At 46.4% G+C, this 26,620-nt stretch overlaps 1 protein-coding gene across 3 annotated transcripts; it reads left to right on the top strand.

Moving 5' to 3' along the window:
- The first annotated feature begins 11,749 nt into the window (after positions 1–11,749).
- Positions 11,750–22,576, top strand: MUL1 (mitochondrial E3 ubiquitin protein ligase 1). 3 transcript variants are annotated; one of them, XM_047792254.1, is made up of 4 exons: positions 11,750–12,004; positions 17,184–17,271; positions 17,680–17,800; positions 20,697–22,576. In XM_047792254.1, the coding sequence occupies exons 1-4, from the start codon at positions 11,885–11,887 to the stop codon at positions 21,424–21,426; spliced, it is 1,059 nt and encodes a 352-aa protein (XP_047648210.1). In that variant the 5' UTR covers positions 11,750–11,884; the 3' UTR covers positions 21,427–22,576. The 3 variants fall into 3 exon arrangements, with proteins under 3 accessions (XP_047648210.1, XP_047648211.1, XP_047648212.1); XM_047792255.1 differs by lacking the exon at positions 17,184–17,271 and adding an exon at positions 17,330–17,476 and having other exon boundaries at positions 11,889–12,004; XM_047792256.1 differs by lacking the exon at positions 17,184–17,271 and having other exon boundaries at positions 11,923–12,004.
- Positions 22,577–26,620: the final 4,044 nt, after the last annotated feature.

Below are 26,620 nucleotides of genomic sequence, written 5' to 3'. Positions count from 1 at the left end.
GTGCCAGGCAGTGTCGGCTGTTCAGCTGTGCCTGGGGTGGCTTTGGGGCGTGTGTGGTGCAGCGCCCCAAGCTAGGCAGCCTGATGGGAGCTGCTCTTCCCTCCCATCAGCCATTTTTTGCAGGCTGCTTCAGCGCAGTTTGATTTAATTCTTTGATGTTTATCAGAGTCCCAGGGTGGAAGGCTTGATCCCGCCCTGCCACTCCAGGAGATGTCTAGAAAGAGCCTCGTCTCTCTCAGATTTGAGTCAGAGATTCATCTTCAGTCTCACAAATGGCATTTTGTTACCATGGCAACGGACTTCTAAAAAAATGGATGTCAAATAACGTGCGGATCCCAGCGCTCATGGCAACCACCAGCCATTCTGCATATTTTGGGGGAGAAAATGTGTCCCGCCTTCTTCCTGCCTGGGAGTTGAGGAGGGGGAAGGTGAGCTCAGTAGCTCTAGGTTTCCTTCCCCAACTGATGAGACATTGAGGTTTTCGACAATAGCAGGGTCAGAGGCTGGACCCCTCCCCCGGTGGAAAAGTAGCTCTCGACTATGAGGTCACATAACCAATGCTGCGCCCTCCCCCGTGCTTGAATGGAGAGCTGTCTTCAGCCTCTCCCATCTTTGAGGCTCAAATCCCTGGAGACTTGCTTGGGTCCTACCAGGGAGATACGTGGGAACACCCCCCCCAACACACACACACCCTGTGGGTTCAGGATCTCACAGGTGTAGGCATCAGCCCTAAGCCATGCTTGCATCTGTTTGCTCACTGAGTCATTCCTATGTCGTTCAGTAAGTTTCATTAAGCGCTTACTACGTGCCAGGCTCTGGTTGGGGCTTCGGAGGCCAATCGGAGCTGATTCAGGATGTGATCCTCCCTTTCCAGCCCAGAACCGTACAGAGGAGGTAAGTAAACACACACAATACTCTGCAGCTTGAAAGAAAGAGGCATGCGTAAGGCACAGAAGGAAGGGAGTGATTAACTCTGGCGGAGATGTCTGTGGGGGAGGAAATCAGAGAACCCCGCCTTGTTGTACGCTCTTTTGCAGAAAAGATTGGCCAAACTGTACATTCAAGGATTAATGTTTAAGAAAAGGTCTCTAGGAGTTCCCTTCATGGCTCAGTGGTTAACGAACCCAACTAGTATCCATGAGGATGTGGGTTCAATCCCTGGCCTCACTCAGGGGGTTAAGGATCCATCATTGCCGTGGCTGTGGTGTAGGCTGGCAGCTACAGCTCCAATTCAACCCCTAGCCTGGGAACCTCCATATGCCATGGGTTCGGCCCTAAAAAGACAAAAAAAAAAAAAGCAAAAGTTCACTTCTCTGTTATAGACATAGGAAGTCCAGGTAGCTTCAGAGTCACTGGGGACCCAGGCCCCATATATCCTGTTGCTTTGCGATCAGTACCTGGCTTCTACTTCAGGATTCAAAATGGCTGCTGGAGCTCCAGCTATTGTCACTGCATTCCAGCCAGTGGGAAGAAAGAAGGGGGGTGCAGCAGGATGTGCCTCTTTCCCGTTAAGAATATTCCTTAAAAGTTTAGTGTGCGAATTTCCATGGTAGCTCAGTGGAAATGAACCTGACTAGTATCCATGAGGATGCGGGTTTGATCCCTGCCCTTGCTCAGTTGGTTAAGGATTCGGCATTGCCATAAGCTGTGGTGTAGGTGGCAGATGCGGCTCGGATCTGGAGTTGCTGTGGCTGTGGCGTAGGCCGGCATCTGTAGCTCTGATTCAGCTAGCTAGGAACTTCCATATGCCTCAGGTGCAGCCCTAAATAGAAAAAAAAGTTTAGTGTGACACTTTGAACTTAAGCACACAGTTATACCTCTGCAAGGAGGGCTTGGAAATGTAGTTTTTATGTGATCAGCTAAAACATAAGAGGATTTATTACCAGGAGAGAATGAGTGGAACAGATGTGGGGGTACAATTGGCTGTCTCTGCCACAAGGATTATCGCAAGGATTTGATTGGATGACACATGTAAAGGATTTAATGTACAAGAAGTACTGTAAATATTAGCTAAAAAACAACAACAAAAACACAGAGCTCCCGTCATAACTCAGCAGAAACCAATCTGACTAGTATCCATGAGGACACAAGTTCGATCCCTGGCCTCACTCAATGGGTTAAGGATCCGGCGTTGCTGTGAGCTGTGGTGTAGGTCACAGATATGGCTCAGATCTGGCGTTGCTGTGGCTGTGGCGTAGGCTGGCAGCTGCAGCTCCAATTTGACCTCTAGCTTGGGAACTCCATATGCCAGAGGTGTGGCCCTAAAAAGACAAAAACCAAATAAAACGCAACAAAAACAAAACAAAAATAAATAAATAAAAGCTATATTTTGATACAAAGTTTTCTTTCTGTATGTATTCTTGGGAGCTATTTGCAGATGGTACACATTGAACAGATAGGGAAGTGGGGGCTCTTTAGTGACTGATCCACAGCCACAGAACTGAAAGGTGGCAGATCCTGTCTGGTGTGTGACTGGGTCTGCTTGGAAAAGAGCAGGGGACCATGTGAGGTTGTGGTGTGTCAGGGATGACTCTGAGGCGTGCCCTCGATCCTGGGGACCACGGCGACACAATGCCACTGTGGGTGATGCACGGAGGATGTGCCTGGTGACTGCAGTCCTCTGGCGTGTGGTGTGTTCCCTCTCTTCCAGCCCTGAAAGGTGATGGTCACACAGTCTGGTGGCTTTCCAGCAGTTTCTCTTACTCTGACATGCCTCTGCTCAAAAACTCCTTGCTGCTTACAGAAGAGAGTCCAAACTTGACCTTGCCCCCTTTTCTAGCCATCACGCTTCTCTCCTTCTTTCCATCAGAATGAGGTGGGCTCACGGCTTGCAGAACTCAAAATGGTGTGCAGAAGGGCTCTAGAGGACAAAGGCTCCAGAAGGTAGCACCAAGGCCAAGGAGGAGAAGGGTCAGAGATACAGGATGGCAGTAGACGCCTTGTAAGGTAATGAGTTCTCCACCAAGGGAGCTATTCAAGCAAATAGCTGGATGACCTTCTCTGTAGAAGGCCTCTCCTATTGGGAGTGAGTTTGGACTGGGTTTGTTCATTCATTCATTCATTTAGTCACCAAATATTTATTAAGCACCCACTGTATACAGTAGGCTACATACTGAGGATGCAGCAGTTAACAAGACAGATATGCTCTGGGGCCATTCGGCTTGGAGGTTAGCAGGGAAAATGGACCTTAAGTGAATAATTATACATATAAATATAGAGTTACAGGTATTATAAGATAACCCTCAATGTCCCTTTGAGTCAAAGATTTATGTTTTCCTGCGCAAAATGCTTGGCGAAGTGCCTGGTGCATAGTAGGTGTTGAGTAAATGTTACTACTATAGCTATTCCCTAACCTTGGAGCCCGTGGCTATGGTCTCCCCCGAACCTCTATATTGTTTATGTCTGAGTATTACTTATTTGCCATTCAGCCAGAGTTTTATTATTAAACTCTGAACTTACCTGGTGGCTACAGTAAACATTTTCCCCCCAGGAACTACACCATTAACCTACCAAAGGATGCCAAACTCATTCAACTGGTTAAAATACAGGAATTGTTCACATTCGTTTGCTTCCTTGCCTACGTCTTGCAACTCAAGAACACAAATAGCAATTGAAAGGAGAATTCCTAACATTTCCCACACATTCGTTTATCTGGGCTGACAGCAGTCCTGTGCAGAAAGTGGCACTATTATCCACTTTTGCCAGCTCAGAAAACTAAGGCTGAGAATGGTGAAATGGTTTGCCCAGACCCTGAAGGAGAAGGTTTCTTCCTCCAATTTTCAAACAGCTGGAGTAGAACCCTGTTGAGACATCGGCTACTTCTGCTTTCCTTTTTTTTTTTTTTTTTTTTTTTTTAGGGCGGCACCTGCTGCATATGGAAGTTCCCAGGCTAGGGGTCCAATCAGAGCTGCAGCTGCTGGGCTACACCACAGCCACAGCAACACAGGATCCAAGTTGAGTCTGTGACCTACACCACAGCTCACGGCAACGCCAGATCCCCGATCCACTGAGCGAGGCCAGGGATCGAACCCACGTCCTCATGGATACTAGTCGGATTCATTTCTGCTGTGCCACAATGGGAACTCCTCTATTTTCCTATTTTACAGAAGAGATATCGAGGCTCAGGAGGGCACTGGGACTTGACAGCAATTACATGGCTAGTAAATAAATGACTGATCTGATCTAGGACTCAGGGCACCTGACTCCCAAGCTTGTCCTTGTTCACTCTTTCCCAGTACACAGGGTGCTGGGCCTTCCCCCAGCCAGCAGGTGCTATTAATAATTAAGGGGGGTTGGAGGTGGGAGTGGGTAGAGGCAGGGTGGGGGGAGGGGTGGGGAGGAGGATCCTGCATGTCCCAGGTGAGGCCAGAGGTAAAGGTAGTCACAGGCCCTGAGGCTTACTTGGGCCCCTAGATACTGCCCAGTGTGGGGCCACAGTTAGCTACGGGGTCCCCTTAAATCTCCAGACCCTCGCCATTCTCTCATCTCCCTTCCCCCTAGGCTCCCGGACCTTCTCCTGCTCTGTTTGCCTTCTGCATCCTGTGCTCCTGGTGCCCCATTGTGGTTAAAAGTATTCACTACAGCACTGACCACACCACATCCTGGGAAAACTCCAGATATCACTGAATGTGGAATTGAAGGACCCTTAGAGATGACACAGCATTTCTGTTTTTCTTGATGGAATCCTGTCTTCCAGACTAGCTTCCCAAATGGACTGTTAATTGACTAGATCTTTGAATAGGAGTAACAGGTGTGTGTGGTTCAGGACAGGAAATAACTCCCATTGACCACTCCCAATAGCACAAACAAGAGAAAAGTCTACAGAGTTTAGTGTTTAGGCCTATAACTCTGGAGAAAGATGAAGTCGGATAAACTCTCACTCACTGAGCCTCAGTTTCCTCATCTGTAAAACGGGGATAAAAGTAGTACCTGACTACTTTGTAGGGAGATGTGAGAATAGCACAAAAGCACAGTGCTTGGCAAATCACATAAAACAAATAACTTGTATAAAATACAGGAAAGTCGTTAAGAGAGCAGATCCTAAGTGTTGTCATCACAGGGAAATGCTTCCCAATGCTTCTGGTGGTGGTGGTGGCCTCCGTGTCTCCATCCCTCCCAGGCTCGTTCCTGCTACATTCTCCGCCCGGTACCATAGGAACTTACTTCACTTGCTCTTAAGTCAGAGGCTCATCTTTAACTTGTGATTCAGTGAGGACAGCCATTCTTAGCTGGGAACAGTTCTCTGGGGACATCTGGATGCAGCTGAAATTGCCCATCACTCCTAACAAGGAGGCCCATAGGATGTACATTTCAAAGTGTCCCAATAGCATTGTGCTCAGGTTGGCTAATGAAGGATTTCAGCTGTTGGCCAAAAAAAAAAAAAAAGAAAAAAAAAGTTATTTAAAACCAAACTTCTTCATTTAAGAATGATGGTCTTGGAGTTCCTGCAGTGAGACAGTAAGTTAAGAATCTGACTGCAGTGGTTCAGGTTGCTACAGAGGTGCAGGTTTGATCTCCCACCTGGCACAGTGGGTTAAAGGATCTGGTGTTGCTGCAGCTGTGGCATAGGTTGCAGCTGGGACTTGGATTCAATCCCCAGCCCAGGAAGTTCCATATATCATGGGTGCAGCCATTAAGAAAAAAAAAAAATGATGGTCTTTTAACTAGCTTCCAAGGAAATCATAAAAGGACCTGAAGAATAAAACAATTATCGCCGACACCAAAGATATACAAAAATATCATAAAAGAATACTATGAACGGTTATATGTCAGCAAACTGGACAATGCAGAAAAAATGGACAAATTTCTAGACACATAAACTTGCCAAGACTGAATGAAGAAGAAACAGACAATTTGAATAGACTGATCACTAGAAGTGAAATTGAATTTGTAATTAAAAAAACCCCAAACTCCCAGCAAAGTCCAAGATGGCATCACTGGAATTCTGCCAAACACATAAGGAAGAATTAATGCCTATACTTCTCAAACTATTCCAAAAAATTGAAGAGGAAAGAACACTCCCAAATTCATTCTACAAGGCCATTATCGCCCTGACACCAAAACCAAAGACACTACCCAAAAGGAAAACCATAGGATAAATAATTATAGGATAAATATATTATAGGATTTATATATTTATAATTAATTTTTAGGAAATTTATAGGATAAATATATTTATCTTTGATAAATATAGATGCAAAAATCCTCAAAAAATATTAACAACCCCAATCCAACAATATATAAAAAGGATCATACCATGACCCAGTTGGATTTATTCCAGGGTCACAAGGATAGTTCAACAAGTCAATCAATCAATTCGCAAATCAGTCACCACATTAACAAAAGGAAGGATAAAAATCATATGATCCATATGATCAACTCAATAGATGCACAAAAAGCATTTGACAAAATTCTACATTCCTTCATGATAAAAACTCTCATCAAAGTAGGTATAGAGGAAACATATCTCAACATAATAAAATCCATTTATGACAAACCCACAGCCAATATAATACTCAATGGTAAAAAGCTGCAAGCCTTGCTGCTAAATTCAGCAACAAGGCAAGTATGCGACTCTTGTCACTTCTAATGTAGTATTGGAAGTGCTAGCCACAGCAGTCAGAGAGGAAAAAGAAATACAAAGTATCTAAACTGGAAGGGAAGAAGTAAACTGTCACTATTTACCGATGACATGATACTTTACATAGAGAACGCTAAAGTCTCTGCCTTCAAACTATTAGAACTAATAAATGAACTCAGCAAGTTTGCAGGATAAAAAAAATACAGACATCTTTTATGTTTCTATACACAAATCTTGAAATATCGAAAGAAAAAGTAAAAAAAAAATCCTGTTTAAAAATCACATCAGACCTTCTGTTCTGGCTCAGTGATAACAAACCTGACTAGTATCCCTGGCCTTGCTCAGTGGGTTAAAGATCCTGAGCTGCTATGGCTGTGGTGTAGGTGGGCAGCTATAGCTCTGATTCAAGCCCTAGCCTGAGAACTTCCATCTGCTGTGGCCCTAAAAAGACACACACACACAATCACATCAAAAAGAATAAAATACCTAGGAATAAACTTAGAGGAGATGAAAGACTTATACTTTGGACACTATAAAACACTGATAAAGAAAACTGAAGGTAATACAAAGGCATGGAAGTGCTCCTGGATTGAAAGGATTAATATTATTAAAATGGCCTGGAGTTCCCGTTGTGGCACAGTGGTTAATGAATCCGACTAGGAACCATGAGGTTGCGGGTTCGATCCCTGGCTTTGCTCAGTAGGTTAAGGATCAAGCGTTGCCGTGAGCTGTGGTGTAGGTTGCAGATGCAGCTCGGATCCTGGGTTGCTGTGGCTCTGGCGTAGGCCGGTGGCTACGGCTCCGATTTGACCCCTAGCCTGGGAACCTCCATATGCCGCGGGAGCGGCCCTAGAAAAGGCAAAAAGACAAAATAAATAAATAAATAAATAAATAATAAAATAATATGGCCACCCTACTCAAGCAATCTACAGATTTAATGCAATCCCTATCGAATTACCTATGACATTTTTCACAGAACTAGAATGAAGAATCCTAATATTCATATGGAAACACGAAAGACCCCAAATTACCAAATCAATCTTGAGAAAAAAAAGAACAAACTTCCAGACTTCAGACTATACTACAAATCTATAGTCACCAAAACAGTATGGTCCTGGCACAAAAATGGAAACACAGATTAATGGAACAGAATGGAGAGTCCAGAAATAAACCCAGGTAGCTATGGTCAATTAATCTACAACAAAGGAGGCAAGAATATACAGTGGAGAAAAGACAACTTCTTCAGTAAGTGGTGCTGGGAAAACTAGACAGCTACAGGCAAAAGAATGAAATTAGAATACTCTGTAATGCCACACCCAAAAATAAACTCAAAATGAATTAAAGATCTAAATATAAGACTGGATTCTAGAAAACTCTTAGAGGAAAACAGACCAGACACTCTCTGACATAAACTGCAGAATATCTTCTATGGCATATGGAATTTCCCAGGCTAGGGGTCGAATCAGAGCTGTAGCCGCCAGCTACATCACAGCCACAGCAATGCAGGATCAGAGGAGCCTCATCTGCGACCTTCACCACAGCTCATGGCAACACCGGATCCTTTAACCCACTGAGTGAGACCAGGGATCAAACATGAATCCTCATGGATCCTAGTTGGGTTCATTACTGCTGAGCCACCATGGGAACTCCAGACCTAATTAAACTTAAAAGATTGTGCACAGCAAAGAGAACCACTGACAAAATGAAAAGGCAGCCTATAGAAAGAAAGAAAGTATTTTCAAATGATATGATCAGCAAGGGGTTAATATCCAATATATACAAACAGCTCATACAATATCAAAATACAATACCAAAAAACCCCAAACAACCGAATCAAAAAATGGGCAGAAGACCTGAATAGGCATTTTTCCAAAGAAGACATACCCATGGCTTATCAGGCAAATGAAAAGATGCTCAACATTGCTAATTATTAGAGAAATGCAAATCAAAACAATGAGATATCATCTCACACCTGTCAGAATGGCTATCATCAAAAAAAACTACAAATAACAAATGTTGGAGAGGATGTGGAGAAAAGGAAGCCCTTGTATGCTGTTGGTAGGAATGTAAATTGGTGCAGCCAGAGTGGAAAACAGTATGGTGGTTCCTCTAAAAACTAAAAATAAAGCTATCATAGGATCCAGCAATTCCACTCCTGGTATATATTTGGGAAAAACAAAAACACTAATTTGAAATGATATATTTGAAACTTCAACGTTCATAGCAGCACTTACAATAGCCAAGACACCTAGGAAACCCAAGTTCCCATCAACAGATGATTGGGTTAAGAAGCTGTGGTATATATGTGTGTGTGTATATGAATGTATATAAATACATATATCATATGTATATATGAATATTCATATATGTGAATATTACTCAGCCATAAAAATGAATTAAATACTACCATTTGCAGCAATGTGAATGGACCTAGAGAATATTATGCTTAGTAAAACAAGTCAGACAAAGAAAAATAGTGTATGCTATCTCATATGTGGAATCTAAAAAAACCCACAAATTAATGTATATGTAAAACAGGAAAAGACTCAGATGTAGAAAACAAATTTTTGGTTACTGAAGAGGAGATGGAAGCAGGGAGGGACAAAGTAGGGGTATGTGATTAACAGACCCAAACTACTATACATAAAATAGATAAGCAACAAGAATATACTATATAGCACAGGGTACTATAGCCATTATCTTGTAATGACATATAAGGGAGTATAATCTGCAAAAATATGGGATCACTATGCTGTACACCTGAAATGACATTGTAAATCAACTACGCTAAATTTAAACAACAAAAAACCTGTCTCTTTTAAGAATGAAGATCTTTAAAAAAAAATTTTTTTTTTGGTCTTTTTAGGGGCCCACCTGCAGCCCTAAAAAGAAAGTTCCCAGGCTAGAGGTTGAATCGGAGCTGCAGCTGCCATCCTAATCACAGCCACAGCAATGCTGGATCTGAGCCTTGTCTGTGGCCTATACCACAGCTCAAGGCAATGCTGGATCTTTAACCCACTGGATACTAGTTTGTTCTTAACCCACTGAGTCACAAGGGGAACTCCACATTCTCCTTCTTTTTGAGAGTGAATGAGATCATACTCAGTTTTGCAGTTTGCTTTTTCACTTTGCTGTGTTCACATTACATGTGTATTAAAGCTTTGTTTAGCCAATTGACTACCGATAAAAAGTTGTTTTCATAATTTTGTTATTAAAATAATGCTGCAATTTATAATGTATATTTGTCATATTCACATGTGTATTCACATAGGAAGATTTTCTAGAAGTAGCATTGCTCAGTCAATGGGTGTGAGCACTTTTAATCTTGATCAGCATTGCCTAATCGTTCTCCATAAAGGAGTCTGTCCTTTGCCAACAGAATGTGTTATCAAACTTTTTTACAAGTTTCATTAAAAAAATAGATGTCATTTTATGACATAATGCCATTTGCAGCAACATGGATGGAACTAGAGAATCTCATACTGAGTGAAATGAGCCAGAAAGACAAAGACAAATACCATATGATATCACTTATAACTGGAATCTAATATCCAGCACAAATGAACATCTCCTTAGAAAAGAAAATCATGGACTTGGAGAAGAGAATTGTGGCTGCCTGATGGGAGGGGGAGGGAGGGGGAGGGATCGGGAGCTTGGGCTTATCAGACACAACTTAGAATAGATTTACAAGGAGATCCTACTGAATAGCATTGAGAACTTTGTCTAGATACTCATGTTGCAACAGAACAAAGGGTGGGGAAAAAATGTAATTGTAATGTATACATGTAAGGATAACCTGACCCCCTTGCTGTACAGTGGGGAAAAAAAAATAGATGTCATTTTAAATGTATATGGGTAGCAAATCCATGATCATTCTTTGGTTTGAAAATCATGAAAAGAATATGAGGGTGTTGACAATCTTGAAATTCTAACACTATGTTTATAGACTGTAATTTTTCTTTTTCTTTTTTGCTTTTTAGGGCTGCACCTGCAGCATATGGAGGTTCCCAGGCTAGGGGTTCAATCGGAGTTGTAGCCGCCAGCCTGTGCCATAGCCACAGCAATGCAGCATCCAAGCCTCATCTGGGACCTACACCACAACTCACAGCAATGCCAGATCCTTAACCCACTGAGCAAGGCCAGGGATTGAACCCATGACCTCATGGTTCCTAGTAGGATTCTTTTCCGCTGTGCCACGATGGGAATTCCACAGAGTGTTAGTTTTTCTTTGACTTCTAGTATAATCTAGGAATGGGGTAGGAAAATGTCGTAGATAGCCAGCTGCTTTAATAGAGAGATTTTACTTTTGTGGAGCAATTTACAGCTTTTAGACTCATGCAGTTTACCTACATTGATTTTGGCCCATGGGTGCATTCCTATATTTTCAATTTAAAGTGTAACTTGTAGGAGACAGCTGAATGAACTTTGGGGGTTGATAGTTTTGGATAAAATTTTGGGTATCTTTAGAAAGGAGATCACTATAGAGGTAAGAAAACAGTTTGAAATCTGCTCTATAGCTGTGTTTTGAGTATTAAATAGTATGATGTTTGTAAAATTTTTTGTCACAGTAACACAAGATAGGTACTCAACAGCTGTCGCTGTAATTATTAGTTTATAAAAATGTTTTTATATGTGATGATGGCAGATGAAGGACCTGCTTTGGAGATATAACCTGACCTCTTGGAGGTAACAGCCCTGCGGCTGGTAAATTCCTCTCTAGCATTCATTAGCGGTGTGATTTTGGGCACACCCCCTAACCTCTCTGGCCTTAGTCTTCTCATCTGTAAAGTGGAAGAATAAAAGCGAAGACTCAAGTTTTGCCCTGAGGCTTAAATGTATAAAACTCCTAAGAGCTTACTAGATATCAATCACCAATTCTCTTTCTTCTCAATCCAATAGCGGTGACGGAGAACCATCCATCAAACAACAAAATTACCCCAGAAAATGAGAAAGCCTGAGATGGGGGCAATGCGTGCGATGCAATTATGGCCATGTGCCGCGCCCCACTCAGCTTTCCAAAACCGTCCCCCACTCGCTTGGGCGGAAACCCAGCCCCAGCACGGGCAGCTGAAGCCCAGAGATGACCCTGGTAACACCGCCTTCAGGACTGCTCTGCCCCGCCCACTTCCGGTTCCGACGGCGCGTCATCGCCAGGCGACCCAATGCTGGTTTCCGGGAAGGACCGCGGAGGGGGTGCGGTTCCGGGTGGAGGCGGGTGGTGGCGGCAGGCGGCAGGCGGCGGGTGACGGTCGCGGAGCCTGCCCTCCGCGGCGTCCCCGTCTGCACCCAGGGCTCGGCGCAGCCATGGAGAGCGGGGGGCGGCCCTCTCTAGGCCAGTTCATCCTCCTAGGCACCAGCTCTGTCGTCACCGCCGTCCTGTACTCCGTGTACCGGCAGAAGGCCCAGGTTGCCCAAGAGCTCAAGGTCAGTGCTGGAGCCCTCCTGGCCTCAGCCGGTCCTCTTGCCCAGGGTAATGGTGAGCCCCCAATTCGCCATGGGCCACACCACCCTCGGAAACGATCCAAGAGAGGAAACAGGCTCTGAGAGGTTATCTACCCGGCCAGTAGACGGAGGAGCTGGGATCAGAATTCGGGTCTGGTGATAACTGCTTCGCTGCCCGTCTCAAATTCTTCTCCTTACTCAGATTGAATCCTGACAGCGTTACTTTATTCGACAAGTCTTTAATGAACACCTGCCATGCTCCAGGCACTGAGATTAGCGAGTGGATTAGAGCAGAGAGAAGTCCCTGCCTTCTTGGAGATTACATTCTAGTCCATCCAGATAGACAGTAAACTAGTCAGTCAGGTGGTGTATCACATGGGGATAAATTATGCGGGAAAGAGAGAAAGTGGAATGCTGGAGAAAGGGAGGTTTGCTATTTTAAAGAGGGTGACCTTTGAGCAGGGCCCAGGAGAATCTGAGAGGGGTGGTGCAGATGTCCGGGGAAGAGCGGTTCACAGAGGAAACAGCATGGGCTTAAGCCCTAGGCTTTACCCATTTATATAACCATTCAGCTCCTTGTTTCTACAGACTCTTCCTTTTTATATTATAGCCATTTAAAAAATACCATTTACTTTCCCCGAGCTGCACTTTACAACTTGCAGGACAAGTCCATCTTGTTTTAGTCTTTCTTCACAGTGATATCTTGAAGTAGATAAAATGACATCCTCGGACTGCAAATCAAGAAGCTGAAGCGCTGAGGAAAGGCCTATACAGCTAGTTAGCTTGGAACTTAAACTTAGGTCTTTGGATTCTGAGCGTAGGTTGTTTTTTTTTTTTTTTGTCTGGTTGACCCCTTTGCTCTATTGTGAAAGAGCAGCTCATGAGAGATGAACCTCATTAGGTCAGAGGCAGGATCTTATTTATCCTTCTTTCTTTCTAGGTTCTAAGCCAATGCTTGGCAAATTGTAGATGCTTGATAAATATGTGTGGATTTATTTTGGCTGAGATTTCATAATACAACAGGGCTTGATTTGACATTGATTTGAAAGACATGTTCCTAAACATGGCTAGTTTTATCATCATCAGATTGTTTTCATATACAACCTTAGAAACAAGCTAAGAAACAAGTGTGTGAAATCCTTGCTGCAATGAGAGTTTTGGAATCTGCCTGGAATGAACCTAGTTATCAAGGAACTGAATTAGTGGTGTGAATGACAGCCTGGTGAGCTGCCCTCTTGTTTGCTTAATAAGTTACTCTTGAAGTGATTGGCTCTGAGTGTAACTGATACTTCACTTTCAGATTTTGAATCAGAAATCAACTTGGCGAGTTTGCTTGTGGTGCAGCGGGTTAAAGATCTGGCCTTGTCACTGCGGCAGCCTGGGTCACTGCTGTGGTGCAGGTTTGATTTTTGGCCTGGGAACGTCCACATGCCACAGGTGCAGCAAAAAAAAAAAAAAAAAAGAAAAGAAAAAAGGCAAGTTGGCATCAGGTTGGCTGGAGGTGCTGCCGGACTTCGGCTTCTGTGTGCTGGTGTTGAATTGAAACTCAGAAACAATAAAGGAGAAAAATACAACTTTATTGCTTTGCCAGGCAAAGGAGGGTCAAAGGCTAATGCTGTAAAGTCTGTGCCCATTAGAATTGCAAGGAGTTTTATAGTAAAAAGGAGAAAAACAGGTTTTCAGATAGGAATCAGAATTGGGATAAACATGCATTTTTTCTCTGGAGGAATCTTAGTCATCAAAGCTGGAGTTAGGAGATCTCCGTGTGAGCATGATGATGGTCTTCTGGTTATTGCCCAGAATAACAGTAGTTGCGAAAAGGGCATATTGATCAGCGATGAGAACAAACTAGGAAAGTTCTTGAAAAACACCATGTGCTAACAATCTTTAACCCACAGGCAATTATGCTCAGGGTGCCTAATCTTTAGCTTACAGGTGATTGTGTTTAGGGTGCAATTAAATCAGAAGGACAAGGAAGGACTCTAAGCTATTGAGTTTTAAAATATTCATTTCTAAAAGAAGCATAAGGAATATAACTTTTCTCTTAAGTGTATAAGATGCCTATATTATTATGTGTATTCTTTGAGAGGGAGCCAGGATCCTGCCCAAGGCTGTACTATCGCTGCTTGACTGTTCCTCCCTTGTCTTTGCATCCCTTTCCTTCCCTGATCGGCAACTGTCTGCACCTGCCCGTTGGAACTCAGGGAAGGTCATGGTGGCTAATGTCCATTTCATAAGAACAAGAAATGGGGGATGCAAAAAAGCTTTTGCGCCCAGGAGCCCCACAGGGCTGTGCTTGGTTCCAGAGGTGGCGTCCTTTAAAACAGTGAATGCTCCAGGACCTATCTTTGGATGACCTTCAGAGCTTTGCCAATTTGTTCCTCAATGAGGATGAAATGAGGATGCTCTTTCCTAGAAGAGCAGTTGGGATCCCTGATATTGTAGATTCTATTTTCTTGATTATATTATAAGACTTCCAGAGTAGGATTTGTATCTTATCCTTTTGCGTCTCTCCTAGTGATGGGAATGCAGATACATTGCCTGCCTATGGTGTGCCAGCTCCTGGTAGTGAGTCTTTCACATCTTAAGTTTCATTTAATCCCATCAACTTAAAAAAAAACCCAAAAAACAAAACCACAACCTAAAAGTTGAGAGTTAAGTTTTATGTGGGGCAAAATCAGGACTGAAGCCATGCTGGGGAGGCAGCATCTCAGATAACCCTGAGAAAACTGCTCCTGAGATGTTGAGTGGGGAGTATATCGTTGAGTATGTAGTCTTTGGAACAAAGGGCAGGTCGTAGGAACAAAAGATCACTGCCAATAACAGAAAACCGAGTATCTCAAGTTAAGAAATTTAGCTCTTGTCTGTGGGAAGATGCAAAGGTCTGGGCTCACTGAAGTCATTGCTTTGATAGGCATCTCAGCTCTCTGGGGCCAGTAGCCTGTGTTTTCCCAGCCCGAGTTTCCCAGTGAGTTTTAGGGCTCACTGTTAGGAGTGGCTGCTAGAGGGCAGGTATGCTTTGATTCCTCCCTGAGTTCCCTTGGCTCATCGGCAGCTGGCACACATTTTATAGAAATTTTTTGCTGGTCTCTTGAAGGTTACTAGTCATGAGGCCCAAAACATCAGTCACCATGTAGGCTTTGAGTGCTTTTCTAGATAGGAGGAGATGCCAGAATTGGGCTCATAAAATCTCTAAAAACATCTATCTGAAGACCTGTTCTGCCAGTTTTCCCAGAGTGCCTCACTCTTGATCCCCACCCTGAGCTCTGCCCAGGGGTGTTGTGAGCTGCAGGGGCTCATGATTCAGTCTGCCTAGAGGCAGATGGCAGGTGTTGGCAAGTGCCAGTTTCCAGTTCACGAGCTCCATAAAAATTCTATGAGATTGTTTTCCCCACCTTTTACAGATTTTGAAATGGGACTTAGGTAAATTAAGTTGCCCAGGTCCCAGTAGATGCACTGAAGCTTGTTTCAGTCCCAGGTCTTTGGACTGAATCTCTCCTCTTCCTTTTAGAACATTTTAATCAGCTCTCCTATGGGTGGGTGCTTTACTCGCTCTCTGACTTTGGGCAAATCACTTCACCTTCCTGAGCCTTAGTTTCCTTATCTGTAATTGGGGATGGTAGTGTCTGTCTAGCATTAAATGAAATTATGCATTTAAAGTGCTTCGCAGGGTGCCTGGAGCATAGTAGATCTAAGTGCTTCATTTATTCATCAGATACATAGTGCTTGCTGTGTGTCAGGCACTATCCTGGGCACTAGGGGAGAGCTGTGAACATGACAGACGGGGTCCTAGCCATCCTAAGTTGAGTAGTTCAGTGGAGGGAGAGACAGGTAGGTGATAAGTGAGTAAATAAACTGTTTAAGTGTTGGCTGTTATTATGTGCCATTATTTTTATTATCTTCACAGTGTAGGTGGTTAATAAATTGTTATTGACCTTGCTCCTCTCATTTACTCTGTAGCAGTAGCTTAAACTTAGAGTGACCTTAATATATATCCAGTACTTCCCCACCTCTTTAGAGGTTACTTGTCTGGCATCCTTTTTTTTTTTTTTTTTAATTTTTTTTTGTCTTTTGTCTTTTTTAGGGCCGCACTTGCGGCATATGGAGGTTCCCAGGCTAGGGGTCTAATCGGAGCTGCTGCTGCCGGCCTACACCAGGGCCACAGCAACGCCAGATCCAAGCCACACCTGCGATCTACACCACAGCTCACGGCAATGTCAGATCCTTAACCCACTGAGCAAGGCCAGGGATTGAACCCGCAACCTCATGGTTCCTAGTTGGATTCATTTCCTCTGCGCCACGACGGGAACTCCTTGTCTGGCATCCTTAAAGCCTGTTGATGGGAACACCCTGAAAGCAGGAACTGTCCTTTGTTCATCTCTGAATCCCTAGCACCCAGTTCAGTGCCTGGCACAGAGATGCTCAGGAAATGTTCAGTGATTTTATTAATTTTCTCCTACTTTTGATGCAGCAGTAACAGGCTTGGTTGGATCCCAAGCAGCAGGTTGGAAACTGAATCGGAAGGAATGGGAGAACTATGGGTTGTCAGAGGAAGGTAGCAGTGAAAGTAACTGCTCACCTGATCATGAGAAGGAAGAAAGACAAACTTGAAAAGTAGAATTGTGTTGGCCCCAGGTCATCACAGAGCCTCGCCCTGTAATGCCAAGGCAGCCCTTTATTATGTTGTCTGATCCAGATGGTGAACTAATAAGGGCACCATGATAGTAATACCATTGCTGGTGCCCCTCCCATGTACTGGGCACTAGTTTAGATGGTTTTCCACATAAGCCCTTTGGATGCATGGTTGTGTGTTGTTAGGAAGAGATCCAATTACATTTGGTCTATGGTATGCAAATATATTAGTGCCTTTTATATTTTCATACTAAAGAGTTGAAATGAAAAGGAGTGTATGTTCCATTAACTGGAAGAGTGCCCTTGGCACCCCCATTCTGCAGATGGCAGAGTTGAGGTGCTGCCCCAGACCTGTTGCTATGGTAAACCTTCTGGGACAGAGCTTTGGAACCTGATTATCTGTAGGCTTTCTTGCCCGATTTCCTTATTCTTGCAACCTGAAAAACGTAAATAGTCTTTTTCTTTTTCCATTTGTTTGATTGAGCCTGTCAGTATTCAACAGCCAGTTCAATCTGTTGTTTCCACTTAGGGAGCTAAAAGAATCCACTTGGGTGAAGACCTAAAGAGTATTCTTTCAGAAGCTCCAGGAAAATGTGTGCCTTATGCTGTTATCGAAGGTATGTTTATTTACTGGTAAAAGGAAAAGTAACTCCCTGTTTTAAATGTTTGCTGAAGATCTTGGCTGACGTCAAGGGCCATTTGTAGCCTTGGGGCGGTGCTTCAGAACTTGGACTTTGGGATCAGAAAGACCTGGGTTACAGCTGTGTGATCCTAGGGCAATTACCCAGCCTTCTCAAACCTCCGTTGCCCCATCTCTAAAAGGTACGTTACAACGTTGTTGTAAAACTGAAATGACGCCGTCCATGTAAACGGCTGAGCAGGGTCCCCCCACAGCATCACTTACAGGGATAACATCTTCATCATTTGATTAATTAAACTAACTCAAACCAAAGCCAAAATTTAAATTACTTTAAAGGAAAGGGCAGGACAGTTCTTCAGAAATAAAATCATTTGTTTCCATTTAGGAGCTGTTCGATCTGTTAAAGAAACACTTAACAGCCAGTTTGTAGAAAATTGCAAGGGGGTGATTCAGCGGCTGACGCTTCAGGAGCACAAGATGGTGTGGAATCGGACAACCCACCTTTGGTGCGTATCCCTGTTCCACACCCCAGACCGCACAGGTTCCTACGTGCCATCCTGGCCCCATATCCACATCTTCAGGCTTTTCCTGAGACAGGGAGGAGCGCAGTCTCCTTGCTGCTGCTATTCTTGTGCATGGTCTGGGGACCTCTTCCATTGCAGTCACCTAGGCATCTTTTCCAAATACAGATTTCTGGGCTCCATTCCGGACCTAGAATCTCCAGGCTAGGGGGCCCGGAGTCTAGATATAAACACTAAGGTTTGAGAAGCCCTCATTTATGGCATGGATTCATGATTTCAGTATCTGTTAGGATAATTTCTTGCTATTACATAGAGCACCATTTTTCCAGTTGATTCTAGTGGGGTTTAGTTTTGGATTTTTATTTCAATTTTTATTGTGGTAAGAACACTTAACCGGAGATCTGCCTTTGTAATCGATTTTTAAGTGGGATAGTGCAGTGCCCTTAACTACAGGCACGAGGTTGTACAGCAGATTTCGAACCTGTTCATCTTGCAGAACTGAAATGTTATCCCCAGTGAATCCCAACTCCCCCTTTTCTTCTTCCCCCAGCTCCTGGGAACCTTCCTTTTACTCTGTTTCTAAGGGTTTGGCTACTTTAGACACCTCACGTAAGTGGAACTGTGCAGTGTCACAACTGGATTAGCTCGCTTAACATAATGTCTTCCAGGTTCATCCATGTTGTTGCGTGTGGCAGGATTTCCTTTTCTTTTTTAAGGCTGAATGGTATTCCCTTATATATACACCACATTTTCTTTATTTGTTCATCCACAGACATTTAGGTTGTTTATTTCTTGGCTATTTTGAATAATATCGCAGTGAACATAGTCCAGATATTTCTTCCAGATCCTAATTTCAGTTCTTTTTTTAAAATTTTTCAAATTTTTATTATTTTATTTTATTTTTGTCTATTGTCTTTTTAGGGCCACACCTGAGGCATATGTAGGTTCCCAGGCTAGGGGTAGAATTGGAGCCACAGCTGCCAGCCTACACCACAGCCACAGCAACGCAGGATCCTTAACCCACAGAGCGAGGCCAGGGATCGCCTCATGATTCCTAGTCAGATTCGTTTCCGCTGTGCCACAATGGGAACTACAAATTTTTCAAATTAAAAAAAAAAATTAACTTATTTTTTTACGGCAGCCCCCGTGACATATGGAAGTTCCTGGGTCAGCGATTGAATCTGAGCTGCAGTTGCAAACTATGCTGCAACTGCAGCAACATTGGATCCTTAACCCACTGCACCTGGGGGTCAAACCCACACCTCTGCATCAACCCAAACTGCTGCAGTTGAGTTCTTAACCCACTGCACCATAGTGGGAACACCATATACACACATACACTCTGAAGTGGGGTTTCTGGGTCATCTGGTATTTTTAATTTTTTTTCCCTTTAGAATTATTTCATTAAATCTTAAATATATGGTAGCTTCCTAGACTCTACACACATGCTAAAGCTTTTTAAAGGAATAATGTTACATCTTATTATACCATGATGTTATCTAATGGTTTTTGAAAACTTTGAGAAAAATGATGAAAAATGTTTCACATGTCATCTAAAACTTTGAAATTCAACCTTAGCAAAGAAGGAATGCTTCTACCCTCTTATAAAGATCACTAGAAAGAAAAGCTAAGATCACTAGAAAGAAAAGCTAAGAAACTCTCAGAACCTTTTTTTTTATAGTCTTCCCTCCACAGTAAGGTATCCTTCTTCCACGATCCAGTCCATCCACAGAATGGCTCGCTGCACGTGCTCTGGTCTCTCCTGCATACATGACTGAAAGAAGACTTTCCTAAACACTTTTCTCTCCATAACCTGAAGCTGTTCCTTATCTCTGGGCCCTCAGCCTCTGCTGTTTATACAGTGAAGCTTATGACACATAGGAAGAAGCCCAGTATTGTCTCTCCATAACCCCACCTCCACCCCTGCCTCCTGGACCCTAGTTTCTTCCATTAAAGATCCCCCCATGTTCCTGCTACCACCAGTTTTTCTAGTCCTCAGTAAAGAGTACTTAGAAGGTTTCTGTTTGTAATTTCCGGAGTCATTGTCATTTCCACTTCCATAATTTCTTCCTCCATAGTTGTTGTATCCAGCCCTGGAGCCCCCATCCTGGTTGCCATGTCCAGGTCACATGGTAGTTCTATTTTTTTTTTTGCTTTTTAGGGCCACACTTGTGGCATATGGAAGTTCCCAGGCTAGGGGTTAAATCAGAGCTGAAGCTGCCAGCCTACACCACAGCCACAGCAACGCCAGATCTAAGTCTTGTCTGTGACCTACACCACAGCTCATAGCAACGCTGGATCCTTAACTCACTGAGTGAGGCCAGGGATCGAACCCATATCCTCATGGATACTAGTTGGTCTGCTTATTGCTGAGCCACAGCAGGAACTACCAAGAGTTCTATTTTTAGGTTTTGAGGAATTTATTTAGGATAAATTCATCTGTCTTAAGGGGCAAAGGGAAATAAACAGTAGAGATGATCTGTGAGGCACTTGTTGCCCACTGTGATTGCCTGAGAGCCTGAAAATTGAGCTCCCTTCTTCTGAGGCACGGAATAATTTGATTTCTGTTGTACTCTTCCACTTGCCTCAGACTGCATCCTGTCCTCCCGGCCTTTGGGTGATCACCACCCCTGCCTGGGTGTTAGTTAGCCATCTGCAGTCGTTTTTTTTTTTTTTTTTTGGCTGCCCGAGGCATATAGAGTTCCCAATCCAGGGATCAGATCCGAGCCACAGTTGTGACCTACGCCATAGCTGCAGCAACGTCCCATCCTTAACCCACTGTCCCAGGCTGGGATCTAGCCTGTGTCGCAGAGACGTGGCTGGTCCTTTTGGGCCACAGCAGGAACTTCCTGTTTTATCCCGAGTTCTCTTATTCTTACAGGAATGACTGTTCCAAGATCATTCACCAAAGGACCAACACGGTGCCCTTTGACCTGGTGCCGCACGAGGACGGCGTGGACGTGGCTGTGCGGGTGCTGAAGCCCCTGGACTCGCTGGATCTGGGCCTGGAGACCGTGTATGAGAAGTTCCACCCCTCCATCCAGTCCTTCACGGACGTGATCGGCCACTACATCAGCGGAGAGCGGCCCAAAGGCATCCAGGAGACGGAGGAGATGCTGAAGGTGGGGGCCACCCTCACGGGGGTGGGCGAGCTGGTCCTGGACAACAACGCCGTCCGCCTGCAGCCCCCCAAGCAGGGCATGCAGTACTATCTGAGCAGCCAGGACTTCGACAGCCTGCTGCAGAGGCAGGAGTCGAGTGTCAGGCTCTGGAAGGTTCTGATGCTGGTGTTTGGCTTTGCCACGTGCGCCACCCTCTTCTTCATCCTCCGGAAGCAGTATCTGCAGCGGCAGGAGCGACTGCGCCTCAAGCAGCTGGAGGAGGAGTTCCGCGAGCACGAGGCGCGGCTGCTGAGCGGCGCGCAGCCCGAGGACCGGGAGAGCCTCAAGAGCGCCTGCGTCGTGTGCCTGAGCAACTTCCGCTCTTGCGTCTTCCTGGAGTGCGGGCATGTATGCTCTTGCGCCGAGTGCTACCGCGCCCTGCCGGAGCCCAAGAGGTGCCCCATCTGCCGCCAGGCGATCACCCGCGTGATCCCCCTGTACAACAGCTAAGGGCCTTGAAGCCCCGCGGGGACGCCTGGAAGGGTCCCTCCCCCACCCCCCAGGCCTTTAGCGGCGGGCGCGGTGGGGGGCAGCCGGCACCTCACAGCCCCTCCGCAGAAGGCTGCCTTTCCTGCCTGCTCGGGACCTTTTCCAGCCTCGAAGCACAGGCTCAGCCCCCCTTGGGGCAGGTGGGGGTGCGTGTGGCTGAGATCACCACATCGCTCAAGTGCCAAAGCGGGGGGCCTCCAGCTCTTTTCTTCTGGTGTCTTCTCGTCCTTTCCGGGCAAGTGTCAACATTCCCGTGGACTTGAGCCTTGAGTGACTCGGCCAGGGGCAGGCAGAGCTGTCTTGCGGAGCTGCCCCCATGGTGACTGTCACAGGCTTCCTCCTCCTTGCTTACACCCCAGGGAAAAGTTGTCGGGCTGGACACCCCACTCCAGTCCCCTTCCCCTCCCCTGCCTGCCCCCTAAGCGTGTGCGCGCGTGTGCCAGGAAGCAGGAAATGAAGTCCTGCGTCTGCCCTCCGCCTGCGGGGCGAGCTCTGGTCAGCAGGATGGAGCGGTCCTTTGCAGGGGCACGTGGCACGGTGCTCGTTCAGCCATCCCCTGTGGCGGCGAAGAGGGGCAGCTTAGCTGCGTCCCTCCTGGCGTCTCCACGGACCTGGAGGGAGGGCCCTCAGGGACCGTGTCCTGTGCTGACCTGGAACAACCGTGGCCTGAGGGCGGCTGGCTCTGGTTTTCCCAGCCTGAGATGAGCCTCGCCCCCAAAGGAAGCAATAAGGTCGCTGCTGTCCTGCCTCGTGGCTTTCCCAGCTTCTCCCCCAGGCTCGCACCAAGGAAAAGTCGCAGCCAGCATCCGGATGCTGGAGCCTTTTCCAGACTCTCCCCACCCACGTCCGCGGGCGTAATCACATCGCTCTTCTCCCATTATCCGTCACCCCTCACCCATCCAGCTGGCGATGGTCAGTGTAGAGAAGTGGGGCGCCTCACCGCTTCCGAGAAGTCCGAAGTTGGGCTCGGCACTCTCTTCTCTCCCTTCCCCCGCTTTGAATACCTGTGCCCCGTTCTTTGTGCTGGGGCAGTGGGATTGCTCTCAGGGGGCTGACGCCCGTTCTGTGCAGTGTTCAGAGTGACAGCACAAATGAAACACGTTATAACCAAGTGTTAGCCTGTTGCTTTGAACAAGAGGTCAATGGCTTTGCTGGGATGGGATTGAATCCTCTTGTGGTGTGATGAACGGGGGCCCCAGAGGCCTCTGTGTGTGTCCTTTCTCGGCTACAAGGTGGTTTGGGGTGCAGCTTCGTGATGCTGGAGCAGGAGGGTGGGGTGGGGAGTCCCTGGCCAGCCTGAGAGGGGGCCACCCCGGAGTCGTGCCCATAGGCCACGCCCGATCTCGCTACCAGTTGCCTTTGAAGGAAGCAGTCCGTGGGGACATCCTGAACACAGGCAGTGAGCTTTCACCTGTTGAGAGGATGGGAAGGGCGTGGGGTGTCGGGGACTTGAGGGAGGACACTCATGTATGTACTGGATGCGCTTTCAGACTTTAGTTTCAAAGTGGGTTGATCTCACAAAACCCTGCAGCCTCTCCCGGCGGCCTCTCATCCTAGAGACCAGGGAGCACATGTGGGGGTGGGGGGGTGGGGTGTTCACTGGGTCAAGGGCACAGTGTTGGGAAGGAGGGTGGTGACGGTCCACATTTAAACTCCAAACTTTCAAACTCCTGACCCTCCTGCTCCCCCGTGGTTTCCCTCAGCGCTCAGAGGAACACCCCACAAGATGTTTGTTCCTGCGTCCGGGGGCGGTGGGGGAGGCCACACTGGAGGAGCAGGCCCTTTTCCTGTGCACTTTGTAAGAGGGTTCAGGGTTTAGAGAATGAATGAACTGCCTGTGGGTGGCTGGATGGTGGTAATGTGCTCATCTGTGAGAGTTCAGCCCTTGGCATAGATTTCATGAGTAAATCTCATCAAGTGATTGAAAAGCAGGGGAGGCAGCCTGCTTTTACTCCAGCCCGACTCAAAGCCCAGTCAGATGGATTCTTCTGTCTTGAGTTTTCCTCCAAACGGAGTTGAGTAACTTGTTGTGGGAGACACAGGAGCAGCACACTCCCTGTCTCAGGAGGTGGTGGCAGGTTGGGATCACAGACACACATACCCAGATTCTGCATCTGAGGTCCACACCCGATCCCAGCCTGGCTGGACTGAGACAGCCCCACACTCTCCATCACCTGTAGGACTTCCCACCATTCATTTAGGGAGCCTGATCGCCAGCAGGGTTGAAGGGGCTTAAACTCATCTGTAGGACTGAGGCTGGCAGTGGGGGTGACAGAGACAAGGAATTGACTGTGGGATTGTGAATTTCCACTCAACCCTTATGCTCAGCACTTTAATCCCAGGCAGACAGCATTAGGCAGGGATCATCTTGAATTATTGCTCCTGGTGTTTGCAGATCTGTGCTGGGCACTTGGTAGGCGTGAATGCTCATGGTCCTACATCGTGTCCCCCCACTTTGCAAATGAGAACATCGAGGCCCAGCAAGGTTATACTTTGCCTGCCACCACGCATCACGAGCCAGCAATGGTAGGCTCTACAGGTATCAGGTATGTTTCTAAGATTTAGGACAAACCAGTAGCGGAGACTGTATTACCCTTTTTTACAGCTTATGTGATTTGCTCAAGGCTATCAGAGTCTGACTATGAAGCCCTTTGCCTTTAATCACATTGAACTTGCGAGGCTAAGAAGGAAAGTGTCCATTAGACAACTGAATACTAGACACAGCATTCTTGAACCTGTTGACCCCTTGCCGATCACCTAGCACCCCTGCTTTTATGGACTGCTGGTTGAGGCTTTGAGATTCCCTAGCTTATTGTGGTGGAGCAGGAGCCAGAAGGCTGGTCTTTGGAATCCTAATTAATTCAGAATTATGATGGGAAAATTCAAAAAGCAAACAACAACCTAACACACTTGGCCGTTCCCTGCCACCCTTCACGACCTCGGTCCTAGGCTGGGTGTGGGTTGGTCCGATGTAGGTGATCCAAGGGCCTTGGGGTGCTCAGAGGAAAAGCCTGTCAAGATTGGTATCAATGGTGGGCATTTCTTCGTCTCAGACACATTTGCTTAATGTATATTCTGTGCCCGGGGATACAGAGGAGAACATGATGCAGTCCCTGCCCTCAAATGGCTCCGAGTTGTGTTGTATTGAGTCCTAACTGAAAATGAATATGCCCTGTGATGGACGAGATTGGGTTCAGGGTGGTGTGGCCGGAGACACGAATAAGCCCTAGGATGGATGGGCGTCTGGGCTGTCGGAGTGTCTGTGGTTCTCAGAATATTGTAGCTGGGAGGGCCTTTGAGACTGGCCTGCTGAGAGCAGACTCCCTGCTCATTCAAATTAAAGCAACCAAGGGCAGGATAGCATTGTTGAAGGGGAACCCTACAGAGCCTAGAATGATCTATTTATAATACCAATCCAATCACATCCACTCCCAGGCTCCCTGTCACCTCCAGGTTTAAGCCTTGGCTGCTCCAAGGCACATGAAGGCCGGTGACCCAGCCCCTGGCTGCCTCTCCAAGCCTCTCCACAACCCTCTTGGTCTCACACTTGTGGCTCCAGCCACACTGGGTGTTGAGCATCCCTAAACCTGCCTCCTAGCCTTTGTTACCGCTGAATCCTGCCTCTGGAATTCTGGTCCTTGCTCACCTTTTTAAAATTTTTTAAATTTATTTATTTTTGTCTTTTTGCTATTTCTTTGGGCCGCTCCCACGGCATATGGAGGTTCCCAGGCTAGGGGTCGAATTGGAGCTGTAGCCACTGGCCTACGCCAGAGCCACAGCAATGCGGGATCCGAGCCACGTCTGTTACCTACACTACAGCTCACGGCAACGCCAGATTGTTAACCCACTGAGCAAGGGCAGGGACCAAACCCGCAACCGCGTGGTTCCTAGTCAGATTCGTTAACCACTGCGCCACGACGGGAACTCCCTTGCTCACCTTTTAAAACTCAGGGGAGTTCCTGTCGTGGTGCCGTGGAAATGAATCCAACTAATATCCATGAGGATGAGAGTTTGATCCCTGGCCTTGTTCACTGGGTTAAGGATCCGGTGTTGCTGTGAGCTGTGGTGTAGGTTGCAGACATGGCTCGGATCCTCTGTGGCTGTGGCTGTGGCTGTGGCCAGCAGCTCTAGCTGTGATTTGACCCCTAGCCTGGGAACCTCCATATGCTGTGTGTATGGCCCTAAAAAGCAAAAAAAAAAAAAAAAAAAAAAAGAAAGAAAGAAATCAAAGTCCAGAGAGGTCAAGTACCTTGTTCGAGTACATAAGAAATACATGATTTAAGCCCAGGCAGTCTGAGCCTGAGCTCTTAACCACTAAGAATGAATGCACAAACTGGCAAATCAGACAGTGCATGTGGGGCCAGCAACCCGGGAAGACTGCCTGTGGGAGCTGGTTTTGGGGCCAGAGATGAAGGCCATAGCTTGGTTGTAAGGAGAGAGGGAGGGGCCTCTCTGAGGGCCTGGCACCAGATGGATTGTGTAAGAGAAATATCACGGCCCATGACCTGCCCAGAGCTTTGAGGGCTCCACACAGGACAGCTGAGGGAACATCGTTGCCTGGTGGTAAATGGACTGGACTGGGAGCCCAAAGGCTGGCTTTCTCTCGGGTCCTGGGGCTGTGTGATCTTAATGGAGTGGTCTCACCTCTCTGGGCTTGGGTTTACTGTAAAAGGAGCAGGCTGGATCAGAAGCTTGCCCAGGTGCCATCGGGCCCTGCCATTCTGCATGGTCTGTGACACAGTGAGTGGCTAAGGGAGCCGGAGAGCAGTTTCGAAGCCCGTCTCAGGGCTGCTGTCTGAGACATGGGCTGAGGACTCATGTCAGGCCCACTGCTGCCGCAGCCTCAGGACCCCGTTCCCAGAAAGCTGGGGAGAGCAGCACATTTTCTCTCTAATTAGATAGCGTTCACTTATCAATTTTGAATGAGATAAGTTTCCATGTACCATGTCCCGAATTGCTCCCCGGAGTGCTCATTAGTCACTTCCCCTGCAGCTGCTGCCTTATTGTTTTTCAGATGCCAGCCTAGGGACCTGGCATTTCCTTTGCCTAAGAATGGGGCATGTGAGGCCGAGCCAGGGACGCTGGCACTGGTCAGAGGGGCTGCCCAGGCCTGGGGGAGGGCCCTCCGCTCTCGACCTTGACCCCCTGCCCCTGC

The sequence above is a fragment of the Phacochoerus africanus genome, chromosome 8, assembly GCF_016906955.1.
Source record: "Phacochoerus africanus isolate WHEZ1 chromosome 8, ROS_Pafr_v1, whole genome shotgun sequence".
Lineage (NCBI taxonomy): Eukaryota > Metazoa > Chordata > Mammalia > Artiodactyla > Suidae > Phacochoerus > Phacochoerus africanus.
Note: the sequence above shows the minus strand (reverse complement) of the source record. Positions and strands in the feature narration are given on the sequence as shown.

Coding starts and splice junctions, on each gene's coding strand:
- MUL1 (XM_047792254.1), top strand. CDS start 11,885: ATGGAGAGCGGGGGGCGGCCCTCTCTAGGCCAGTTCATCCTCCTAGGC. Junction 12,005..17,183: donor AGGTTGCCCAAGAGCTCAAG/GTCAGTGCTGGA, acceptor GTTTCCACTTAG/GGAGCTAAAAGAATCCACTT. Junction 17,272..17,679: donor GCCTTATGCTGTTATCGAAG/GTATGTTTATTT, acceptor GTTTCCATTTAG/GAGCTGTTCGATCTGTTAAA.